General features: G+C 54.2%; 1 protein-coding gene and 1 long non-coding RNA gene across 4 annotated transcripts in view; one reads left to right on the top strand and one right to left on the bottom strand.

The window, feature by feature from the left end:
- Positions 1-18,035, top strand: part of RBPMS2 (RNA binding protein, mRNA processing factor 2) — a 26,677-nt gene extending 8,642 nt beyond the window's left edge. The window contains exons 2-8 of one of the 2 annotated variants that reach the window (XM_038580707.1): positions 7,982-8,059; positions 8,673-8,711; positions 9,408-9,470; positions 9,995-10,145; positions 10,637-10,788; positions 16,609-16,678; positions 16,909-18,035. In XM_038580707.1, coding sequence (XP_038436635.1) covers positions 7,982-8,059; positions 8,673-8,711; positions 9,408-9,470; positions 9,995-10,145; positions 10,637-10,788; positions 16,609-16,671 — 546 coding nt within the window. In that variant the 3' untranslated portion in view covers positions 16,672-16,678; positions 16,909-18,035. The remainder of the gene's footprint in view (positions 1-7,981; positions 8,060-8,672; positions 8,712-9,407; positions 9,471-9,994; positions 10,146-10,636; positions 10,789-16,608; positions 16,679-16,908) is intronic. The other variant, XM_038580708.1, reaches the window with a different exon arrangement.
- Positions 17,737-20,059, bottom strand: LOC119866916. 2 transcript variants are annotated; one of them, XR_005381777.1, is made up of 2 exons: positions 19,376-20,059; positions 17,737-19,077 (listed from the first exon to the last, which is right to left on the bottom strand). It is a non-coding gene; the product is annotated as an uncharacterized LOC119866916 (long non-coding RNA). The 2 variants fall into 2 exon arrangements; XR_005381779.1 differs by having other exon boundaries at positions 19,380-20,059.

Raw genomic sequence — 20,059 nt, 5'->3', positions numbered from 1 at the left:
GGACTAAGCATGGGATCATCCAGTAGGACCCACCCCCACCCCAAGTCAGCTTTCTGCGAGGGGCTGGGGGCTGCTTCTGTCCTCTCAGCTCAGAGGCTAAGGTGTGCCCACCTGACTGGGGTCTGAGGAAGTTGGTGTGTTGAGATCAAGGTCTGCAAAGGAGCATTGACCCATGAGCACCTGGGGACCCTGGGTCTGCTTCTTGACATGCTTAGTCAATGCTTAGTTAGGGGGAGCAACTCGCTGGACCCCTGGGCCTTGGTTTCCTCATTGAAAGTTTCTTCCAGCTCAAATATTCTGCCTTTCAGTTGCTTCAGTGGGCTGGGAGTTCTGGAAGGATGTGGGAGGGGCTTGTGAGAGGCTGGTCTTTCCCTTTCTGGACTCTTCCCCCGTCTCCCTTCCCTGAATGGTGGTTTCCATCCAGAAATGGTGGTTTCCATCCAGATGACACTGGAGCTCTCTCTAAGCTGCGAGTAGGTGGGGATTCAGAGCGAGCCCATCACTTGGGCAGTTGGATGCAATGTACAGTTGAAATAGTTCCTCCTTTCCAGATTGAATTCAAGCTTCCAGAGTTGCTACAGGATTGCTGCAAAGAATCCATTTTCAAATGTCATTTTTATCTCTTTGGCAGGAGGTGTCTATTGCCCACAGCCCAGTGTCCCCGGGTGTGTCCTCCTCATGCCCCATTCCCCTGAGGCAGATATTTGCCTGGAAGGCAGGGGTCTGTCTCCTAGGGCACAGTGTTCCTGGTGGCCCTGATGTTTCCTGCTTCAGCATCCTTTGTGGAGAAAGGCCTGTCCTCCGGGCAGGTGGTCCCTCAAGTCCAGAGAGGGTGCTATCTTGGAGATTCCGAGGCTGAGTTTTTTTGTTTTGTTTTTTTATTAATTCTGTTAGGTGTTTTGGAGAATTTTTTTTTAAAGATTTTATTTATTTATTCATGATAGACACAGAGAGAGAGAGGCAGAGACACAGGCAGAGGGAGAAGCAGGATCCATGCAGGGAGCCCGACGTGAGACTCGATCCTGGGTCTCCAGGATCAGGCCCCGGGCTGAAGGTGAGACTCGATCCCGGGTCTCCAGGATCAGGCCCCGGGCTGAAGGCGACGCTAAACCGCTGGGCCACTCGGGCTGCCCGAGGCTGGGGTTTTGAAGAAGGCTGTGGCTGTCCTTCAGAGTCAAAAGATGAGAGCGTTTAATATCCATGAGCATTCCACTGTTTCTGAGAGCAGCGTTGACCCTTTCTGTCTCATAATAAAAGCTGGAACTTATGGAGCCTGTCCTCTCAGCCACAATACTCTGCTGTGGCCCTTAAACCACACAGTTGAATGTTTAATGCTTAATGAAGGGAGTCTTGTGTCAAAAAGGTTGGGGCGAGGTGAAGCTACCGGGCCCTGAGCATCAGGCCTGTCCCTCTTTGCGAAGGAAGGCACCCATCTGGTGAAGGCAGAGCGGCCAGGCCCCAGCCTGAGTGTGGGGTCCTCTTTATTGGAGGAGGGCCCTTGGTCGACTGCTGGCCCAGTCCTGTGCCTCATGGAAGCTTTGATTGGCTGTTTTCCTCGTATAGAAGACCCAGATGGTGTTCCCTGTCCCTGACAGCCCCCTTCCTTTAGCTCCTGTACAGCCTCCATGTGAGCTGGGTGCCCTGTGTGCCCTGCTGGGGAGGAGGGAGACCTCTGAGCAGCCACTGTCCACTGTTGGGAGCCCTGGATGGCAGGTCTGCCTGTGGGCATGTCCAGGACCACAAGAGATGTCCACTTGGACTGCTGGAAAGAGGGTGGGTCTTGTCTAGAAGCCTTTCCCACAGAAGCCAGAACTTGTGCTATAAGGGTCGTGCCTCATGTCTCACTATCATCTTGCTCCTGAAGCCTTTTGTTTGATTTCATTTTTCCTGAACATCTAGAAACAAATGTCAATTTGTCTGAAGGAAGAACATCAGGCACACAGATATGAATGAGATTGTCAGAGTCCCTTCTTCCTACTTCTCTTTAGAAGGTATTCTTAGTGCTACAGAGGGCCGAAGAGAGAGAGAGAGAGAGAGAGAAAGACACCTCCAGTTTGAGACCTGAAGGAAATAGCCGGGGAGTCCAGGGAGCCTGACGTGCTGGGGTTAGAAAGTGGGTTGAGAGGCTCCTTCTGGGGGGCATTCCCTCCACAGGAGCCTCAAGAACAATGCTGGAAGTGGGGGAGGCCACTCAGATGCTGCCCCTCCCCTGGAGCACTGGGAGTGAGCTCTGGCCTCCTGTGGAGGAGGTGAGGAGCACCCCACTCTCCCTGGCCCCAGCACTGTAGGCCCAGCACGAGCTGGAGCGGGGAGCTAGACAACCCCAGGAAGTCTGACCACCAGTGATAGCCTGCAGAGTGGACTTACACGAGACTGGACCTCCCCCACCCTATCTGCCAACAGCTCAGGGGAAGGACAGGCAGCAGGGACTTGCTTAAGGGAGCAGTAGCCCCGGGGCCCACAGAGCCTGCTGATTGGGGGGCGCAGTTGTGCTGAATGCTGTCTGGTTCCTCTAGGCAGGCCTGGGGCTGGCTGGGACCTCCAGCAAGGCCAAGTCTGCTCCTGACCATCAAGAAGGCCGCGTAGCCATGTCTGCAGTGTCTTTATGGGCACACTCCTCTGGCCAAGTTCCATGTCCGTGTTGAATCTGGTACTTCTAGCAGGTTCCACCAGAAGAGCTGTTTCTCAACATGTTTCTTCTTTCACTGACTTCTAAAGATTCTCCACTTTTCCCCTAATACTCTCCCTACCCTGTTCCAAACTTAACCTTCCAACTGTGTTGAGGATATAGCTGTGGTCCAGCACCATCCATTGTACTTGCTATAAAGACCACTTTATTTTTTTTATTTTTTAAAAGATTATTTATTTATTTATTCATAGAGACACACACAGAAAGAGAGAGAGAGAGAGAGAGAGGGGCAGAGACACAGGCAGAGGGAGAAGCAGGCACCATGCAGGGAGCCTGACATGGGACTCGATCCAGGGTCTCCAGGATCATGCCCTAGGCTGCAGGCAGCGCTAAACCGCTGTGCCACTGGGGCTGCCCTAAAGACCACTTTAAAAGGACTGTGGTTGCCTTTGACATTTCAGGACAGGGGACATAATCCCTTGGGTTGCCTGGATACTTCTGGAGAGATGGTGGAGTGTATGGAAGGAGAGGGCCCAAGTAACGAGTTTAGTGCCTTCCAGTAGCCTGGGATTGTATGAACCACCCCTTATGTTTTCTCCAAATACTTTTTTTTAAGATTTTATTTATTTGAGAGAGAGACAGATAGCAACAGAGAGCATAAGTGGGGAGGAGAGGGAGAAGCAGGCTCTCCGCTGAGCGGGGATTGCCAGTGTGGAAATCCTCAATCCCAGGACCCCGAGATCATGACCTGAACCAATGGCAGACACCCAGCCGACTGAGCCACCCAGGTGCCCCATTCTTCAAATACTTTATTTTTTAAAAATTTTTAAAAAGGTTTTATTTATTTATTCATGAGAGACACAGAGAGAGAGAGGCAGAGGGAGAAGCAGGCTCCATGCAGGGAGCCTGACATGGAACTTGATCCCAGGACTCCAGAATCACTCCCTGGGCCAAAGACAGACACTAAACTGCTGAGCCACTCGGGGATTCCTCTTCAAATACTTTAAAACATTTTTGCATTGAATTCCTGTACTAAACATGTATAATAGGGCAGGACATGGGTTCTGTGGCTAGTCTTTCTAGCTTGGCATCAATCTACAGTCGGTGCCCAAATCCTTGCCTGTACCCAGCCTCTTTCCTAAACGTTGCACCCTATTGCCATGAGGCTGGCGTCAGTCGTGGCATGGAAGGAGTGGCTTCCAGGGCCAGCCTGGGACACAGGACTAGTTGGCGAGGCCTTGGGGAGGTAGCTGTATGTCTCTGTCCCTGCTGTCCCCTAAAGGATCCTGACTGCACTGTCAGCTTGCTCTGTCTCCCCTCTATTCTGAGCCTCATTTCCCTCATCTGAAGAAAGAGGGTGCCCAACAAGCGAGTCTCCATGGTGCCTTCCACGTTGGCCATTCCCTCCCTAGGGACGAGGAACAGTAAAGAATTCAGTGACTACCTGGTTGACTCACCTGCATTCCCAGCTCTAGACAGACTTGGATCCAATTCTGACTCACTAGGCAACTTCATAAATAAATAGCTCATGGTACCTGATAGAGGGGAGGTTTTTGTCCAGGTCAGTGCTGTGATTACAGGAACCCTAAGTGAACTAGCATTTTTTTTTTTTTGAGATTTTATTTATTCATGACAGAGAGGCAGAGACACAGGAAGAGGGAAAAGCAGGCTCCATGCAGGGAGCCCGATGTGGGACTTGATCCTGGGTCTCCAGGATCAGGCCCTGGGCCAAAGGCAAACACTCAACCACTGAGCCACCCAGACGTCCCTGAACCAGCATTTTGTTGAGCCTCTCCTACGTGCTGGTCATAGGGTAAAGTGAGCTCTTTATCCTGGAGGTAGATGGAGATCTACCTGGAGGTATCCTGGAGATCAGGGTTGTACAGATGAAGGGAGTGAGATCTGGAGAGATGAGACAGCTTCCCCAAGCCAAGCAAAAAGCTGGGATGCAGACTGCAGTGTAGCCAACGAGAGCCTTCCCCATGTCTGGTGTCACCGTGCCCTGCTGGGCCACATCTGTCTCTGGCTGGGAGTTTCTCATTTGGACGGACTGGGGTGCATAGAGATGGGTGAGGGGTGTGCGTAGTTCAAATGCTGAGGCCTGACTCTAGGCACATTGGGGGATGGAAAAGTTTGGAGACTTGGCTCCTATCTGGGGTTTTATCGATTCCAGATGGAGGGGGTAAGTTTGGACTGTGGGAATGACAGAAGGCAGAGGGTCCTGGCCCCATAAGACTTCAGAGAAAGGAAAGGGAGTGAGGGACCCAAAAGAGGAGTGCCCTTCAGGGAGTGAGGAAGAGGTACGCTGAGGGGCAGCCCAACCCAGGGCCTCGTTACAGGCTGGTGTGGGTGCTTGTCTGGGACCTGGAGTAGTTGGGGCCGGGGCCTTCGGAAGCAGGAGGGAGGGAGGTGGGGTGGGCTCTGCAGCCTCTTGTCCTCTCCACATGTAGCTGACCAGCCTGCCGAGCTTACACTTCCTTCCACCTCTGGTTTGCCTGTTTCTCATTCTGCCCCCATCACTCTGTCATCTAAACAAGTGCCCGGGGAGGGGACTGCCTACTGAATGGACATATGGCAGCTCTTTGCCCACTCCTGAGGCTAACGAGGCCACCAAGGTGCCACTGCCTCTGTCCCCACAGCAAATGGATTGCTGGTGGTGTAGATGGTTAAGTCAGGGTGCCTGGGTCTTACCCAGCTTGGCTCCTTTGTGAGCTAAGCTGCATGAGCCCTTTCTGGGCCTCAGCTTCCCCATCTGTACAAGAGGATAGGCAGAGGGCACATCATCTACCGGGGAGATCAAGTAAGAACCAAGGAGAGTATTCAGGTTGGGCTTCCTGTGACCTGGCATGTGGGGACCCACCACCTAATCCGTAACTGCCCGACCTCAGCTTGTTTCCTGAGAGGTGGCCAGATGGAAGACGGTAGCGGTCTTGTAGCATTTTGGACACTTAAAACCTAAAAGATGGAAACAGGAAAGGGGTCATCTGGCCCGGAGGGGAGGCTGGAAACAAGGATCCGAGCTGGGAATGAGGGAAAGCTCCCCTGTCCTCACCCTCAGCCCCACCCCCAGCCCAAGCAGGAAATTTTGTGCTGAGAACTTGCTATTTAAGGGGGCCCCAGGGGAGGTCTGGCCAGCAAGGAGCCATTTGAGGAAGGGTTTAAAATTAGCCTGGGTGAAATGGGTGGCCCCTGGGGAGAACTGAGGCAGAGCTTTCTGTGGGGCAGCTCTGGTTCCGTGTCTTTGACCAAAACCACATCCCGAAGAGGAGGGAGTAGTACCAATCCAGGTCCGCCCAGCACAGTTCTGGCTGGGCTTGCCCTCTTTCAGCCCATCTTTGGGGGATGGGCTGGGTGCCCAAGTGCTGGCACCCAAAAGCAGCCCAGATGTGCAGTCCGAAGACCTAGGTCTTGAGTCCTGGGTCTGCTGCCTTTTAAGAACAAGCTGGGTGACCTGAGCATGTCACTCCGTTTGAGGTTTTACATGTAAATTAAAGGCCCTTTAATCAGAGAGCAGAGGGGTGTAGAGGACCATTGTTCTCTGGAGTCCTGGAGCTGGGTTTACCTGGAGCTTGGGCTGTCCAGGTCTTTCTAGCTTCTTCTAGAAATAGGGCCATGCGCAAGACCTGTGTACACAGCGATGTGAAATGTGCAGAACCTTCATCCCAGGAAGTAAAGGTGTGTGTGGCAAGGGAAATGCATGACCAGAGGGGGTAGATGCATCCCGAATGGCAAGGGTTTTTGCCTGGGATGCTTCTTGGCAAAACCCTATGTGAGAGAAGAAGCTTGTCCTTACTTATCAGCCACGGGCTGGGAGTCATTCTTGTGTGGGTGGGACTGTGACTCTGGTCTGCTTTGCCATTCCTGACTCTGTTGTTGAGGTCTGTGTATTTATTGGGGGGGGGGGGGGGTGTCTATGTGTCTATGTCTGTCTGTCTACCTGCCTTGGGTGTAACTGCCTGGCTGCTCAGGTTCCTGATTCAAGCCATTGAAAGGGCTATTGCCTGGGTCCATCAGGCCATCACTGGAGCATGAAGGACATTCTTTGGTGCCTCTGGAGTAGGGGATGTGGCCACTGGAGGGCATCCAAATGTTCTCAGGAGTGGCCACACGGGGGGATGGGAGTGGCTGAGGCATGTGAGCTTTTTCATAACCCGGCAGGGATGCGTTGAGAAGACCTGTGCTTGGCTTGGTGATATGAGACGCTACTTGAGAGCAGGAGTCAGTGTATAGGGAAGCTCTATTCATTTGGGTTTTTCATGACTCAGCCACAATTTTTTTTTTTCAGCCACAATTTTAATACGTATTTTTTAATGGACCTGAACGATGGAAGATCCTCTCTTCCAATTATAATTATTGGCTCATCTGGCCTTGCTACCTTAGCATCTGGTGCCAGCAACATGTAGCTAGCAGTGGTGACCTAGAGTGTCTGCTGGTCCTCTTAGGGAACTCACTTGCTGTTCGGGAGGTAGGGTTTGGTCAGAGTTACAGGACGGACACCTGGCATCTAGATCTGGCTTTACCACCAGCTTGTAGCCATGTTGAGGGCAAGGCTCATAACTTAGAGCACCATCTGCCTCACTTGAAGCTGGTGAGATCCTACTCCTTCTTCAAAACCCAGCATTTTTGTTCCATCTCTGACTCCTTAGCCAGGTCCCTTATTCAGTAAACATTTAGTACAGCACCATGCTAAGGACTGGGCACAGGGGCGGGAGCACAACACATTCCCTGCCATTGAAGAGCCTCCATCCGTGTAGGAAGCACTCGGAGACGGATGTGAACGTGCTAGGCCATCTGTGGAAATCCCTCTAGGGTGTAGTGTGGCCTAAGACTTCTTGTGATCCGTTCTCTAGACCAGGCCGAGAGCCTCTCAACCAGGGGTCCATTGGTAATTTGGAAAAATATATACATTTTGACTTACATAATTTTGGGGATAAGACACCATAGGTTTCTTGAAGTCTCAGGGAAGCGTACAGCACTTTACGGGCTTTGAAAAGTGAAATGCTTAAACTGCCAGGTGGGGGCGCCCGGGTGGCTCAGGGGTTGAGCGCTGCCTTCCGCTCGGTGTGATTCTGGAGTCCCAGGATCGAGTCCTGCCTCGGCCTCCCCGCGTGGAGCCTGCTTCTCCCTCTGCCTGTGTCTCTGCCTCTCTCTCTCTCTGTGTCTCTCATGAATAAATAAATGAAATCTTAAAAAACAAAAACAAAAACAAAAAAAACTTGCCAAGTGTTCATTTGCCTCGGCCTCCAAAGGAAGCCCAGGATATTCAAAATTCTTCCCTCACCTCTGGAAGGATTCCTGTTCCTTCCTGAAGGAGGAGCCATTATCCCTGCCTGCTGTGGTCTCTGTCCCCAGGTCCGAACACTATTCGTCAGTGGCCTCCCTGTGGACATTAAACCCAGAGAACTGTACCTGCTCTTCCGGCCGTTCAAGGTGAGTCTGGACCCAGCCACCCATGGGCAGAGCCTAGGATGGAGGAGAAGCATCAGGAACGACTCTGACCTGGAAAGGGCAGCAGGAAGGCAGAGGACAGTGTATCAGAAACTGTGATCGCAGCCCTGGCTCTCTGGTTCTCTCCTGGTTCTGCTAATTCCCGTGTGGCTTCCCACCAGTTGCTTAGCCCTTTCTGAGCCTCTCTTTCCTCATCTGTGAAGTGGAAACGAGAGAGACTGTCAGTAGACTTTGCCATATAAGGAATCTTTGAGATTCAGTGTACACTTTTCAGTTTAAGTTTTGAGAAAACTTTACAAGCTAGGGTCTGTCCTTCCAGATTACAAGTCAGCGGAGCAAGCGGGAATTTACGCATGAAATGATGAATGCTGCCGCATGATGCCCACCCCGTGTGCTAGACCATGTGATAAGGAACACAGGGCCAGAGGGCGCTCAACAGTGGTAGAGATCAGGGTGGTGGCCATGTGGGTTGGGGGAAGAGTGTGAGAATGATGCAGACCGGGCGTTGGAGGAGGGGGGCTGACGTCACAAGTGGCTGGGATTAGCACAGCAAAGGGCTTCTGACCTTCCTGGTGATGACCACCTCTTTCTGCAGGGCTATGAAGGGTCCCTGATCAAGCTCACATCGAGACAGGTAATTTCTCTCCAAAGTGTTCCCCCCCCCCCACCCCAGCCCAGACCAACTACTGAACTTGGACCCGAGCCTGCTGGCCTTTTCCTCATCCTGAGGCGTTTGGCAGCTGAGACCTGCTCCCTTTCATCCCGTTTCTGTTCTGGGCTGATGTGAGAGCAGCCTCCACAGGTCCCCTGTCCTTTCCTAAGTCAGCTCCTGGTCCCTCCACCTCTGGCTTTTGAGAAGCCACAGCCTGGCACCAGGGCTGAAGAGCACAGACATGGTGGCTGTGCTCTGGTTTCTGATGGCCCTTTGGGGGGCCGTTTGGGGTCTGGAGTGAATGTGCCAGAATGAAGTTGGAGAAGTTTTCAACCTGTTGCCCCTTGATTGAACCTGGAGCCTTCTCATGTGCTTGATACATTGCTATCCTCTTTCTTGCTAGGGAAAACACTGGAACTTACTCTTAATTACCTGCATGCATTAAAGAAAAAAAAAAAAAAGATTTATGGAAAGGGTGATGTTTAATGTGGTGGGATAAAGCTCTGTCAGTGCACCCTTTCACACAGTGTGAAACCTGGGTGGGAGACTTTGGGTGTGCGAGAAGCTTCTACTGTAACAGCTAAACACAAGGAGAATATAAGCAAGAAGTTGTTTTTGTTTTATTTTGTTTTAATTTTGAGGGAGAGATGCAAGGGTGTTCTCTCTTTTTCCTACTAGCCCGTTGGTTTTGTGATCTTTGACAGCCGAGCAGGAGCAGAAGCAGCCAAGAATGCGTTGAACGTGAGTAGACAAACAAGGCTTTCTCTGACCCACAGACCTCTAGGCAACTAGTATTCCTGTTCTACCTCCTGTAAACCTTCCCCCACTCCACGCCCCAAAAAAGGGCCTACAGATGTGCCTTATTTCCCAGCCACTCTGGGGCAAAGTCCCTGGCTGCACTATCTATGTCAAATGCCACTGCTCACAAGGTCTAAGCAATGTGTCTTCTGTCTTGTCCCTTGCATGGGTGCGTCTTTTAGGCAGGATCATTTCTTTTCTTTCTTTTTAAGATTTATTTGTTTATTTGAGAGAGAGCACAAGCAGGGGGAGATGCCAGAGGGAAAGGGAGACAAAAGGACTCCTCTCCCACCGCAGGGCTTGGTCCCGGGACCCCGGGATCACAACCTGATCCAAAATCAGGAGTCAGACGCACAAACGACTGAGCCACCCAGACACTGCTAGGCAAGATCTTTCCTGGGGCCCCTCTGTGCCCATTGCACAGTCCGGGTGCCACAGTTTCTTCCTTTGCTTCCCTTCTCTTATAGGGTATTCGCTTTGATCCTGAGAACCCACAGACCCTGAGGCTAGAGTTTGCCAAAGCCAACACCAAGATGGCCAAGAACAAGCTGATGGCTACACCTAATCCCACCAACGCTCACCCCGCCCTAGGAGCACACTTCATCGCACGGGACCCCTGTGAGTGGCGCTCAGAGCTGTTGTCTGCTGTCCTTTTACTTGGCCCGAGCTGGGGACCCGAGCAGAGCTGTATACAGAGGGAAGACATCGAGATTCTTGTTGAGGGAGTCCGTCCTTGCCAGGAGGCTGCTTCTGTCCACAGCCACCTGTCTCTGGGGTTCCTTCCTGCCCCCTAGCCTTTGCTGGACTGCAGACTGAGCCCCTGAGCTATCCATATATATCATCCAACTCCCCTGAAGCCTTTCCTGAGTTCTCTTGGTTGAGGTGGGCAAAGGCCCATCTGAGGGCTTCTTGAAGCAGACAGGATGCTCAGCATTCTGGGTCAGGTTAGCTGGGCTTGTTTCTCTGGTCTTGGGGTCCTTGGGGGAAGTCTGGCCTCAGCGGGGAGCTTATGCTTCAACCACAGTGATAGATCCCCTTCTCTGTTTGGAATGGAGTAGTGGAAGGGGAGACCTGTGCTCTGAGAGTGGGGCTGTTGTCTCCCATTGCAGATGACCTCATGGGGGCTGCTCTGATCCCTGCGTCCCCAGAGGCCTGGGCCCCCTACCCACTGTATACCACAGAGCTGACCCCCGCCATCTCACCTGCTGCATTTACCTACCCAGCTGCCACTGCCGCTGCTGCCGCTGCCCTCCACGCTCAGGTAAGCCCCTCTGGGGGAGGAGGCTCTAAGCTGGCCAGACTTTGTTCCTAGGTGGCCTCTGGGCCGCTCATGCCTCCAGAGCTGCAGCAGGACTGTTCTCTTCCATGACCTTATCTTTAGGGTTTGGGATCAGATAGAGGGGAGGGAGAGGATTAGCCGTTAGGCCACATCAAGGATCCGCGGCAGAACATGAGTGCCGAGAGAGACCCAGTGTGGTTCTACCACCCCCTGAACACCCGCGGGTGCGCACCATGCTGCGTACTGCCCATGGTGACAGAGCCACTGTTCCAAAGCCAACCTGAGTGTGGCCTCTGGAGCCAGGCCACCTGCCTCTGCCTCTCTGGTCTTTATAAACTTCAGAAAGCTCTCAAAGATTTCAGTGTCTTGACTTTTTTACTGTCTGGAAGAATGAGAACAGTATTATCTGCCTTAGGGTTGTTGTGAGAACCACATGTTAACAACACGGCACCTGGAAGGTCCTGAGCGCTCAGTGAGTGTTTGCTCTTGTTTTCGTGGAGCCTGGACGCCCTCTGTGGTGAACCTGTGCTGGGGCGGGAAAGAGGGAACCATCGGTTCTAGGGGAGAGTTGGGGAGGGGGGTGCTGGGCCGGGAGGGCCCAGGCACCACAGGGCTTTGTGCTCTCCGAGGGCCGTGCCAGGTGCCCGAGAGGCTGGCGAGCCGCGGTCATGGGTTACGCTGCCGGCGGTGTGGACCTGGTGCCACCAGGCAGCACAGCGGGGCTGAGCGGCGATGGCGAGCCTCTCTGGCCTGTGATCAGTAGACCGAGCAAGAGCTGAGCCTTGGGAAGAGCGACATAGCCAGGCAAGCTGTGCGGTTGACGGAGGTTGCCCAGCCAGGGCAGTAGGGCAGGAGGAGGAGCAGGACAGGAGAAGTTCACCGGAACCAGAAGCCGAGGTGGGAGAAGTTGGGCGCCCTGCCCGAGGGGGGGTGGAGCGCATGTCTGTCTGGGTCCACCCGGCTCCTACCCCAGCAAGCTGTTTTCCTTCAGCGGCAGGATTCTCCTTGGCCACGGCCACTTGAGATCGTGCTGAGGTTAGAAGTGAGGTTAAACTTGGCGCTGCTCCCCAGCTGTGCACCACAAACAGCTGGAAAACCGATCCAGGGGATAGGAAGGTGGTAAAGATCCTTCCCTGCAGGGAAATGTTTGGGTATTTACCACAAACCAGGTTCTGTGGGGAGCCCGGAAGACAGTCCTTGTCCTCTGACCTCGCGGAGTGTGGAAGGCTGGCGGGAGTGCTCCTGGCCAAGCAGGGACTCCGACTGCGGCGGTCTTGCTGGGCTCCTTGCCTCTGATCCCAGCATTGCCACTCGTTAGCTACCTGTCCTCAGCTGTAAAACAAGGGGGCAAGACCCGATCCGGTGGAGAGGTTCTCCTGCATCTGCTGAGACGCTCAGCCGTGACAACGGGGAGGCAGAGGTTGGGAGCCAGAGACAGTCCGGCAAGTTAATAAGGAGAGGTGGCTCCCTGGGTGGCTGGCAGTGGCACACGACGACCTGTCCTTCAACCCCAGACCGCAGGGCTCCGTGCCCTCTGGTTGGCTCTCTTTCTAGCTTCCGCCCACCCTGTCCACGCCCAGAGGCTGATGCCTGTCCAGCTGTCTCAGTCCAAATCCTGCCTCTTTCGACACCTGTGTGACCTTGGGCAAGTTATCTAACCGCTCCGTGTCTCCATTTTTTTTGAATGATGATAATCATACCTACTTGATAGGTGTTTGTGTTTTGCATATTAGCATAGAGGGAGTCTGGAGAAGTGCGGATTGTCATAGTTGTCATCTAATGTCCATTACTGTCTGGTGCCCACTGGGTCTTCTCTGAGGCTGGAGGCCTCATTGTGTCTCAGAGCCTATCTCTGGCCTCCCTGGGAAGGGGATACAGGCCACCCCAAAGGATAACAGCATTTTCCAGGAGGCAGGCTAATGGCAAGAGACCAGACCAGGTAGGAACTAGTTTTCTGTCCCTGCCACTCGACACCTCTGGACATCCGTCTCCGCAACAGCAAAGAACATCGTCTGAGCCAAAGCATGAGAATATTTTCCCAGTAGTGGCAGTAGTAGTGTGTTTTTACCTTCCAAGATCTTCCTCATTGGGCCCTGGCAGTGCTGTCCAGAAGTGGAGGCTGAAAACCCTAAATAAAGAAAGTAGAACCTATTGATCCCGAGGGCATTATTCTGAACCCAGAGGAACAACAGAACTGACTTTCTGTGCTTGTGGGCAAGAAGGTGACTTGGAGAGAAGGTAGTAGCAAAAGGGGATGAAAAGCAGTCCTTCCTTTCTCTTCCCCAACATGCACACCCTGACTGCATGCCCTCTGCCACTAGCTCAGCCTCAGCATCCGGATGTGGCCACCGGGCCCGGCCTGCAGGACGGGGCTTGGAGATGGCTCAGGCCCACTCTGTCTTGGCATGAGACCATCTTTTCCACCTTCTGGTTCTCTTCATAGAATGTTCCCCTTTAAGATAAGGGTGAGGCATGCAAGAGGTATGGGTGGCAGGGGCCTGCTGGGGCCTGGCACATGCCTTGAGGCAGGGATTCTGTGTCCCCTTGCATCCCAGGGTCCTCTCAGACCGGACTTCATTTCCCACTTCTGCCTGGATCCGTGGGGATCATTGACAGTGGCTTTTTCCCCTCTTACCCTGGCTCACCTCTTATTGGTGACCTTAATGTCACGTGAATTCTTTTGCCTCTATTTTCTGATCTGTATAATGGGCATGGTAGGGTTCTCTTTTCCCTTTGCTTATGATCCTGCTCCCCTGAAAATTGCTGCTTTGAATCCTTAGGCGTGCTAGGTGGTTGGGTGCACAGGTATAATACGATCCATAGATGTGGATCTTTTATGAAAGTTAGACATTTACTCTTTTTAAAACTTAAATATTAGGACTTGTTTCCCATCAGTCAATGTAGACCTACATTCTGGATGCCTCGCAAACCCACTATTGTATAAATGTGTCCAGCTCCCTGTTGATAGTAAATTAGGTTGTTAACACACTTCTCTGCCGCTGGTAGGCCATGCTGCATTGGGCGCCCTTGTGCGCCCTGTGCACCTGTCCTGCTGGGTTTCCTTATCATAAATTCCTAGAACTATTACAGGGTCAAAGTGTAGACACGCCAACCTCAGTGTTCCTTTAGTTGACTTTCTGTTGAGTGAAGCTGCTGTATTTCTAGGCTATTCCTATTTCTTCTTGGATTTACTCCTTTCTCTGCCCCTGGGTATCTTCTCAGTCAGTCCCAAGGTCTGAGAGGACTGAGTTCATGTGCCCTGCTCCCTTCCTTCTTTGTTATGATGCTGGCCCTCTTGGAGCCTGGCCATTCTAGAAGCCCATAGGCCTGCCCCTGTGGGGGGGCCTACACCTGTGGGGGAGCCTACCCCTGTGGGGTGGCTTCTCAGGACCCCCAGAATCCCCATTAACAACTGGAGGCCCTGAGAACAGGCTGATCACTCACTCCCTGATGTGTTGGCCCTGGTCCCTGGGTCTTGGGTCTCTAGTTCTGAGCTGGGGCAGGAAGGGACGGTGCTTCTTTAGAGGCCCCGACTGCCAGCCTCTATCAGGTGTCTGAGGAAGTGGAAAGGCAGCCCCTCAAGTATGTTCTGTCCACTTGGGTGGCACATCTGTCCCAAATTGGCACATCTGTCCCAAAAGAAGTGGGGGCTTTCTTCTGCTTCCTCCCCAAGGACATGGTGGTTCATCTCGGGCTAAGGGGACAGCTGCTGCTTTGGAGGCCAGCTGCAGCAATGAGTGGGGAGAGCGGGGAACCCCATGAGGCAGGCTTGCCGAGTGAGCCCTTACACAGCTGCTGGAAGCCTCGGCTTCCCCAGTTGTGAGAGAGTCAGAGGCCTCCGAGCCCTTCCCACCTAACTGACATTCACCCCTTTTCCAGCCCTGCAAGACACTCAGCCTGTCCAGACCTCTTGCTGCAGGGTGACACCAGCCAGAGGCTGGGGGAGGGGCAGTTTTCAGAGCCCCCCAGGATGTGGGGGCGGTTCCCGAGCTGGACTGGGCCACAGGCTTGGCTGGTAGCCCCCATGCTGGTTTCCTTGTTGTCCCTCTTTTAAGCTCAGTGTCCAGCCACCCTTCCAGCTGAGCTCGCATCCCACAGCTCAGCCAAGGGGAGGAGAGGTGTCCTCCCACTCCCTCCCACTCATCAGCCAGAAGGGGAGGGAACTGCTTCCAGATGTTGTAGAGACAGAAGAGAAGGTAGCAGCCCCAGAGGCTGGACAGCTCAGCATTTTCTGTGCGGTATGACACTTAATCAAGGTGGTTCTGGCAGCCGGGTGTCACCTGTGTCCTGGTGAGAGCAGTGCCACGTCCTTGTAGCCCAGGGAAGATTCTGGTATTGGACAGGTGCCCTAGGACCTGCACCTGCTGTATGGCATGTAGGGCAGCCAGCCTCTGACTTGCTGCTGAGCATGTGGTGACCAGAGTCTTGGGGTGTACAAAACACCCAAAATTTGAAGGAGACACAGAAGTTCTCAGGAAGCTTCCATCAGCCCCTAGATGACCTGGCATCGCTCCATATCGTCTCTGTTACAGAGGCAGGGATTCCAGGCAGCCAAGTGGGTAACTGAGTCCACTACTACAGCGTCAGGGGAGTTGAGTTGTCTGTGTGTCCACATGCTACTTGTTTTCTGTGCACTCTGCCCCTTGCCCCTGAGCTGTCTTGTAATGCCCTGTGCCCCCACCACTCCCAGGCAGCCATGGGTCAGGCCGGGGCAGGCATGCTCTCTGTAACTGGGGCAGGTGGCCTCCCTGCAACCTTGGCACCCAGCATAGCTCACCGCCCAGACGACTGGCCCATGGGGAGGGTGTGCCTAGGAGGGGAGGGCACATTGTTTCCTGCCCCGTCTCTGGGAATCCTGCTCTGGGGTTACTGCTCCGTAACTTCAGCTACTTCTGGGGGTCGAAGTAGCTGCCAGGCCCCCCTGGAGGGCTCAGCTGGTGGGTTACAAATCTCTAGACTTGGGAGGCTGATAATGGAGGATTGGGAAGGGATGGAAGCATCTGCTGGTCTCAGCCCTGGCTTCCTTGGAGAATCGTACGAGGGCGGGACTGACGACTGAGAGTCGTACCCCTTGGAGACCAGGGCAGCTTTGGTTTCTTTTTTTTTTTTTTTTTTTCTAATTTTTATTTATTTATGATAGTCACACACAGAGAGAGAGAGAGGCAGAGACACAGGCAGAGGGAGAAGCAGGCTCCATGCACCAGGAGCCTGACGTGGGATTCGATCCCGGGTCTCCAGGATCACGCCCTGGGCCAAAGGCAGGCGCTAAACCGCTGCGCCACCCAGGGATCCGCAGCTTTGGTTTCTAAGGTGTTCGTATATTGTCTCACCTAATCTTCACAGACGCCTGTGACCTTGTCACCTCTGTCCCATATGTGGATGAGGGCACTGGGAAGCTGAGCAAAAATATATTAGGTTCGTTCTCCCAATGGCAGGAGTGCTACACTCCCCCTGCTAAGAGGGGAGGGCAGATTGCTGGCACCAGTGCCCCTACCCCCACCCCACCCCGCACTCCCACCACCCGCTCCATGTGGCACAACCCGGTGCACACACACATCGCCTTAGGGCAGTGTCAACACCTTCGTGATCGTTCTCTCATTGGAACCTCAGTCCCAGGAAGGAGGCAGGTCAGGTGGCGCGCTCCCATTTTCAGGATGAAGAAATTGATGATGCCTCGAGGTGAGTACCTGGCCCGGCATCAGCCAGTCAGGACAGAACCAGGAGGCCAGCAGGGACCCCGAAGGCTCCCCGGTCAGGAGAAGGGACTGCACAGCTAGCTCCTGACGTTGGCTTCTCTTGCAGGTGCGCTGGTACCCTTCCTCTGACACCACCCAGCAAGGATGGAAATACCGGCAGTTCTGTTAGTTCTTCAGTAAGTGTGGCCCAGAGGCCCAGGAGGAAGGGGGCCCGGGCCCGGCTTCCCGCAGGCCCGCGGCGCCTCCCTGCGCCCGAGCAGCTCACTGGGCCACGTGTCCCCCCGAGCTCGCGCTAGGCTCTGTGGCCGGTTTTCCTCCCCCTTGTCCCCCTCACCCCTGCCGTCCGTCCTGCAGCCTCCGGCCGCCCCGCGCCCCGCTCATAGCCGCCTCTCTCGCCTCCTTCCAGGTCCTGTCCCCGCAGCTCGGAGGCCCTGCCCCGCTGGGGAGGAAGCCGCTCTGAGCCGCCGCTGCCCTCCAAAGACTGTGAATTTTAAGCCTGACTCAGTGGACTGCTTCCTGTCTGCTTCCTCCTCTTCCTGGGCCCTGTCCCTCCCCGAAGTCCCTGGCCGAGGCCTCCCCGGAGGAAGGGGGCCTTCCCGCTGGGATGCCCAGCCCCAGCCCAGGTCTCCCCGGGGCCGCGCGGGGCCCCACCTCGGTCCAGACTTGCTTCCCTAGCTCCACCTCAGAGAAACGAGGCATTTAATTTTGCATGTTTTCTGGCATGAATTAAGACACTTAAACTTGTGTATATGTGAGTGTACAGTTTGTTCTCACATTGTGTCACCATAGCAACAGGTCCTGGCCACCAACCGGTTCATCATTCCCTGTCCCTCTCTCCACACTCCCACCCCCTACACGTCCCCCTGCTTCCGTGAGGACCGAGCCGGGGAGCTCGCTCCGTCCCACAGCCCGGGCCCCCCGCCACCCCCACGCGCTTCCAGGCCCAACAGCAACGACCACCTGACAGAGGTAGTGTTTTCTTTTTCATTTCAAATCCGGGTTCCCCGCTTCCACCTCCTCCTAGAGGGGCCACCGACCGCTAAGAAAATCCTGTCTCTGCCTGGTTTGCTTACCTCTCCACAGCGCACCCCACCCCTGCCCGTGCTCCTCATTCTTTCCGAACTTCGAAACCAACCAAAAAGTGAAAGTATTTTTGTACCCTGTGTAACAAAATATTTATGCATCATAAAGGATTTTTCGTGTGTGTGTGCAATTAATTATTAAAGAGACCTTGTTCGCCTTGTCAGATAAGTTTAATGTTTAGTTTGAGGCATGAAGAAGAAAAGGTTTTCCATTCTCCAGCAATGAGCCTTTGTGTCAGGTGTTCGTTTCAGAAAAATGAAGGAAAAAAAAATTGTGCAATTTTTTTGTTGTTGTTTCGTGAGCACATCAGTGCTTTGCCTTTGGCCGCAGCTGTGGCTGTCTTGACGTTTTCAGACTTGGGAGACGAGGTGGCTGTTGTAATTGCAGATCCTGTGAGAATGTGAAGCTGGATAATATATGAAATGCAAAATAAAAAGTCATCCAAAGGAACTGCTCTCTGACCTTTGCTTCCAGGGGATGTAGGTGGCCGCCGGGAGGGCACAACTGAGGGGTAGCTGTTTTCAAGCTGGGAGAGGGAGGCGAAGTGGGCCCAGGCCCTAGGGCTCGCTTTGGCTCTTCTTCCTTCCCGGAGTAACTGAAGTCCTGGAGGGAAAGGGCCTTCCTTGCACACACCTGCCAGCCCACCCTCGTTTTGATTGATTCGCTTCTTCCTCATCTGAGTTCTGAAGATCTGGATGGAGGCTCCCTGCACTCAGGGTAGCACCCAAATGGGACCTTTATTTCCTCTGGGTGCGGTGCTCTACTTGGACTGACCCTTCCTGGCCTGTGGCCTTTTCAGACCCTCCAGCAGCAAAAGACTGTGGTTGGGAAGGGTGGGCTCCTCCAGGAAGCGTCCTTGGTGTAGGTCTTATGAGGCTGTGCAGGAGGGAAGGAGAACCCAGGAGTCCGGTCCAGAAAGGGTTATCTGTGCTCCTGCACCCTTGTAAGCTCCCTGGGAACTCTCGGTGCTGGCCGATTCCTGAGGGGAGGTTTAGCTGGAAGCCAGAGTACACGGGTATGAAGGTCGGGGAAACTGTGGAGCCGAGACCCTGGACTGCCCTGCACCCAATCAGGACGCCCGCAGCGAGCCCAACTATTTTGTGATTTGGGGCCTCAGTTTCTTCCTCTGTGAAGTGGTGGCTTGGAATCCTTTCCACCTCCTGGAGGGTTGGAGCACTGTCCCTAGGGCTTTGCTGTTGGTCTTTTCCATCTACGTCCCCTGCCCCCCACCCCATACCTTCACAGCTTGGCTTGAAGCTGTGTTTAGAAAGGGAGGGCCCCAAAGGCCCCGAGGCCCCCGCTGCAGGATTTCATTCTAGTCTTGTTCGAGCAAAAGGGGAGCAGCTGTGGCTGACCTTGGCATCCCTCTGTCCTCCCTGCCTCACGTTTTCGGAATCCCAGCCCTGCACTGGGTGATGTGGATCTGACGTGTTCTGAAGAACGTGTCCGCTGTTAAAGGCTAGGGGGTGGCACAGGCATCCCCAGATGGTATCTGCGTGTGAAGAGAGAACACACCCCCGGGTGTGAGGGAGGAGGAGCCTGGCAGGGTGGCAGGTGGGAGTTTCATAGACCCCAGAGGGAGGTCTGGTTGGGAGGCTGGGTTGGTGCTTCCTGCCCGTACCCCTCACCTCCCTGGGTACCCCTCACCTCCCGGGCGTAGCCGGACCAGCAAGGCATTGCTTCCCAATCTGAAGCTTCTCGCAGTGCTGGTGGGGAGCTGCTCCGAGGCCCCCCCAACCCCCCGCCACACCACCACCTCCCCCACCCCCAGGGCCAAGCTGATGCCTGACCTACTTCAGCTGTGTCAGAAACCACTGGGTCTTCCTGAGGTGGTGAATTATTTAGCTAGGGCGCTGGGCCTTTCCGAGAGGGGCTAGGAAAGCTGCTCCATAATTTAAAGGCCCCCGCTCCTCTGGCTTCCCTGGGGGGGCCTCCTTCACGCCTTACTGAGCAGAGCCCAGGCCTGGTCTGAGAGGAAGAGCCAGGAAGAAGAGGGGGGCCTGAGGCCATCCCAGGGGGGCTCTCCGACAGGACTGGGGCCTTTCCTCAGGGTGAGAGGCCTTAGCAGAAAGTCCTGTCTGGACTGCACTGTGAGGCTGTGAACCCGAAGAGTTAAAAGGCTTCCTGGCCAGGACAGTAAGACAAGCCAGAAGCAGCCAGGTCCTGTCACCTATTCCGGGCTTCTTCCAAAACAGCACGTATTCCTTCCCAGAGGGGTTTCATCCTGGTCTGATTACAGGTGAAAGGCTTCTTTCCAAAAGGATTTTAGGCATCTGGGGACAACCAGGGTTCTTTTGCTTGGGGGGTCCCTTTCCAAGCAGCACCGAGACCATCTCCGTGGCAGAGGAGGCTGTCTTCACAGGTGCACGCACTGCCCGCGCCCTCTCACGCCCTCTCACGCCGGTGAGGCCTGTGTGAATGGATGCTCCCTGAGGCACTGGGGGAGCCCGGGCTACCCCCGGTGCTTGGCCTGA

The sequence above is a fragment of the Canis lupus genome, chromosome 30 (genome assembly GCF_011100685.1).
Source record: "Canis lupus familiaris isolate Mischka breed German Shepherd chromosome 30, alternate assembly UU_Cfam_GSD_1.0, whole genome shotgun sequence".
In the NCBI taxonomy this organism is placed as follows: Eukaryota; Metazoa; Chordata; class Mammalia; order Carnivora; family Canidae; genus Canis; species Canis lupus.
The sequence above is the reverse complement of the archived record's forward strand: the minus strand, read 5'-3'. Positions and strand labels throughout refer to the sequence as shown.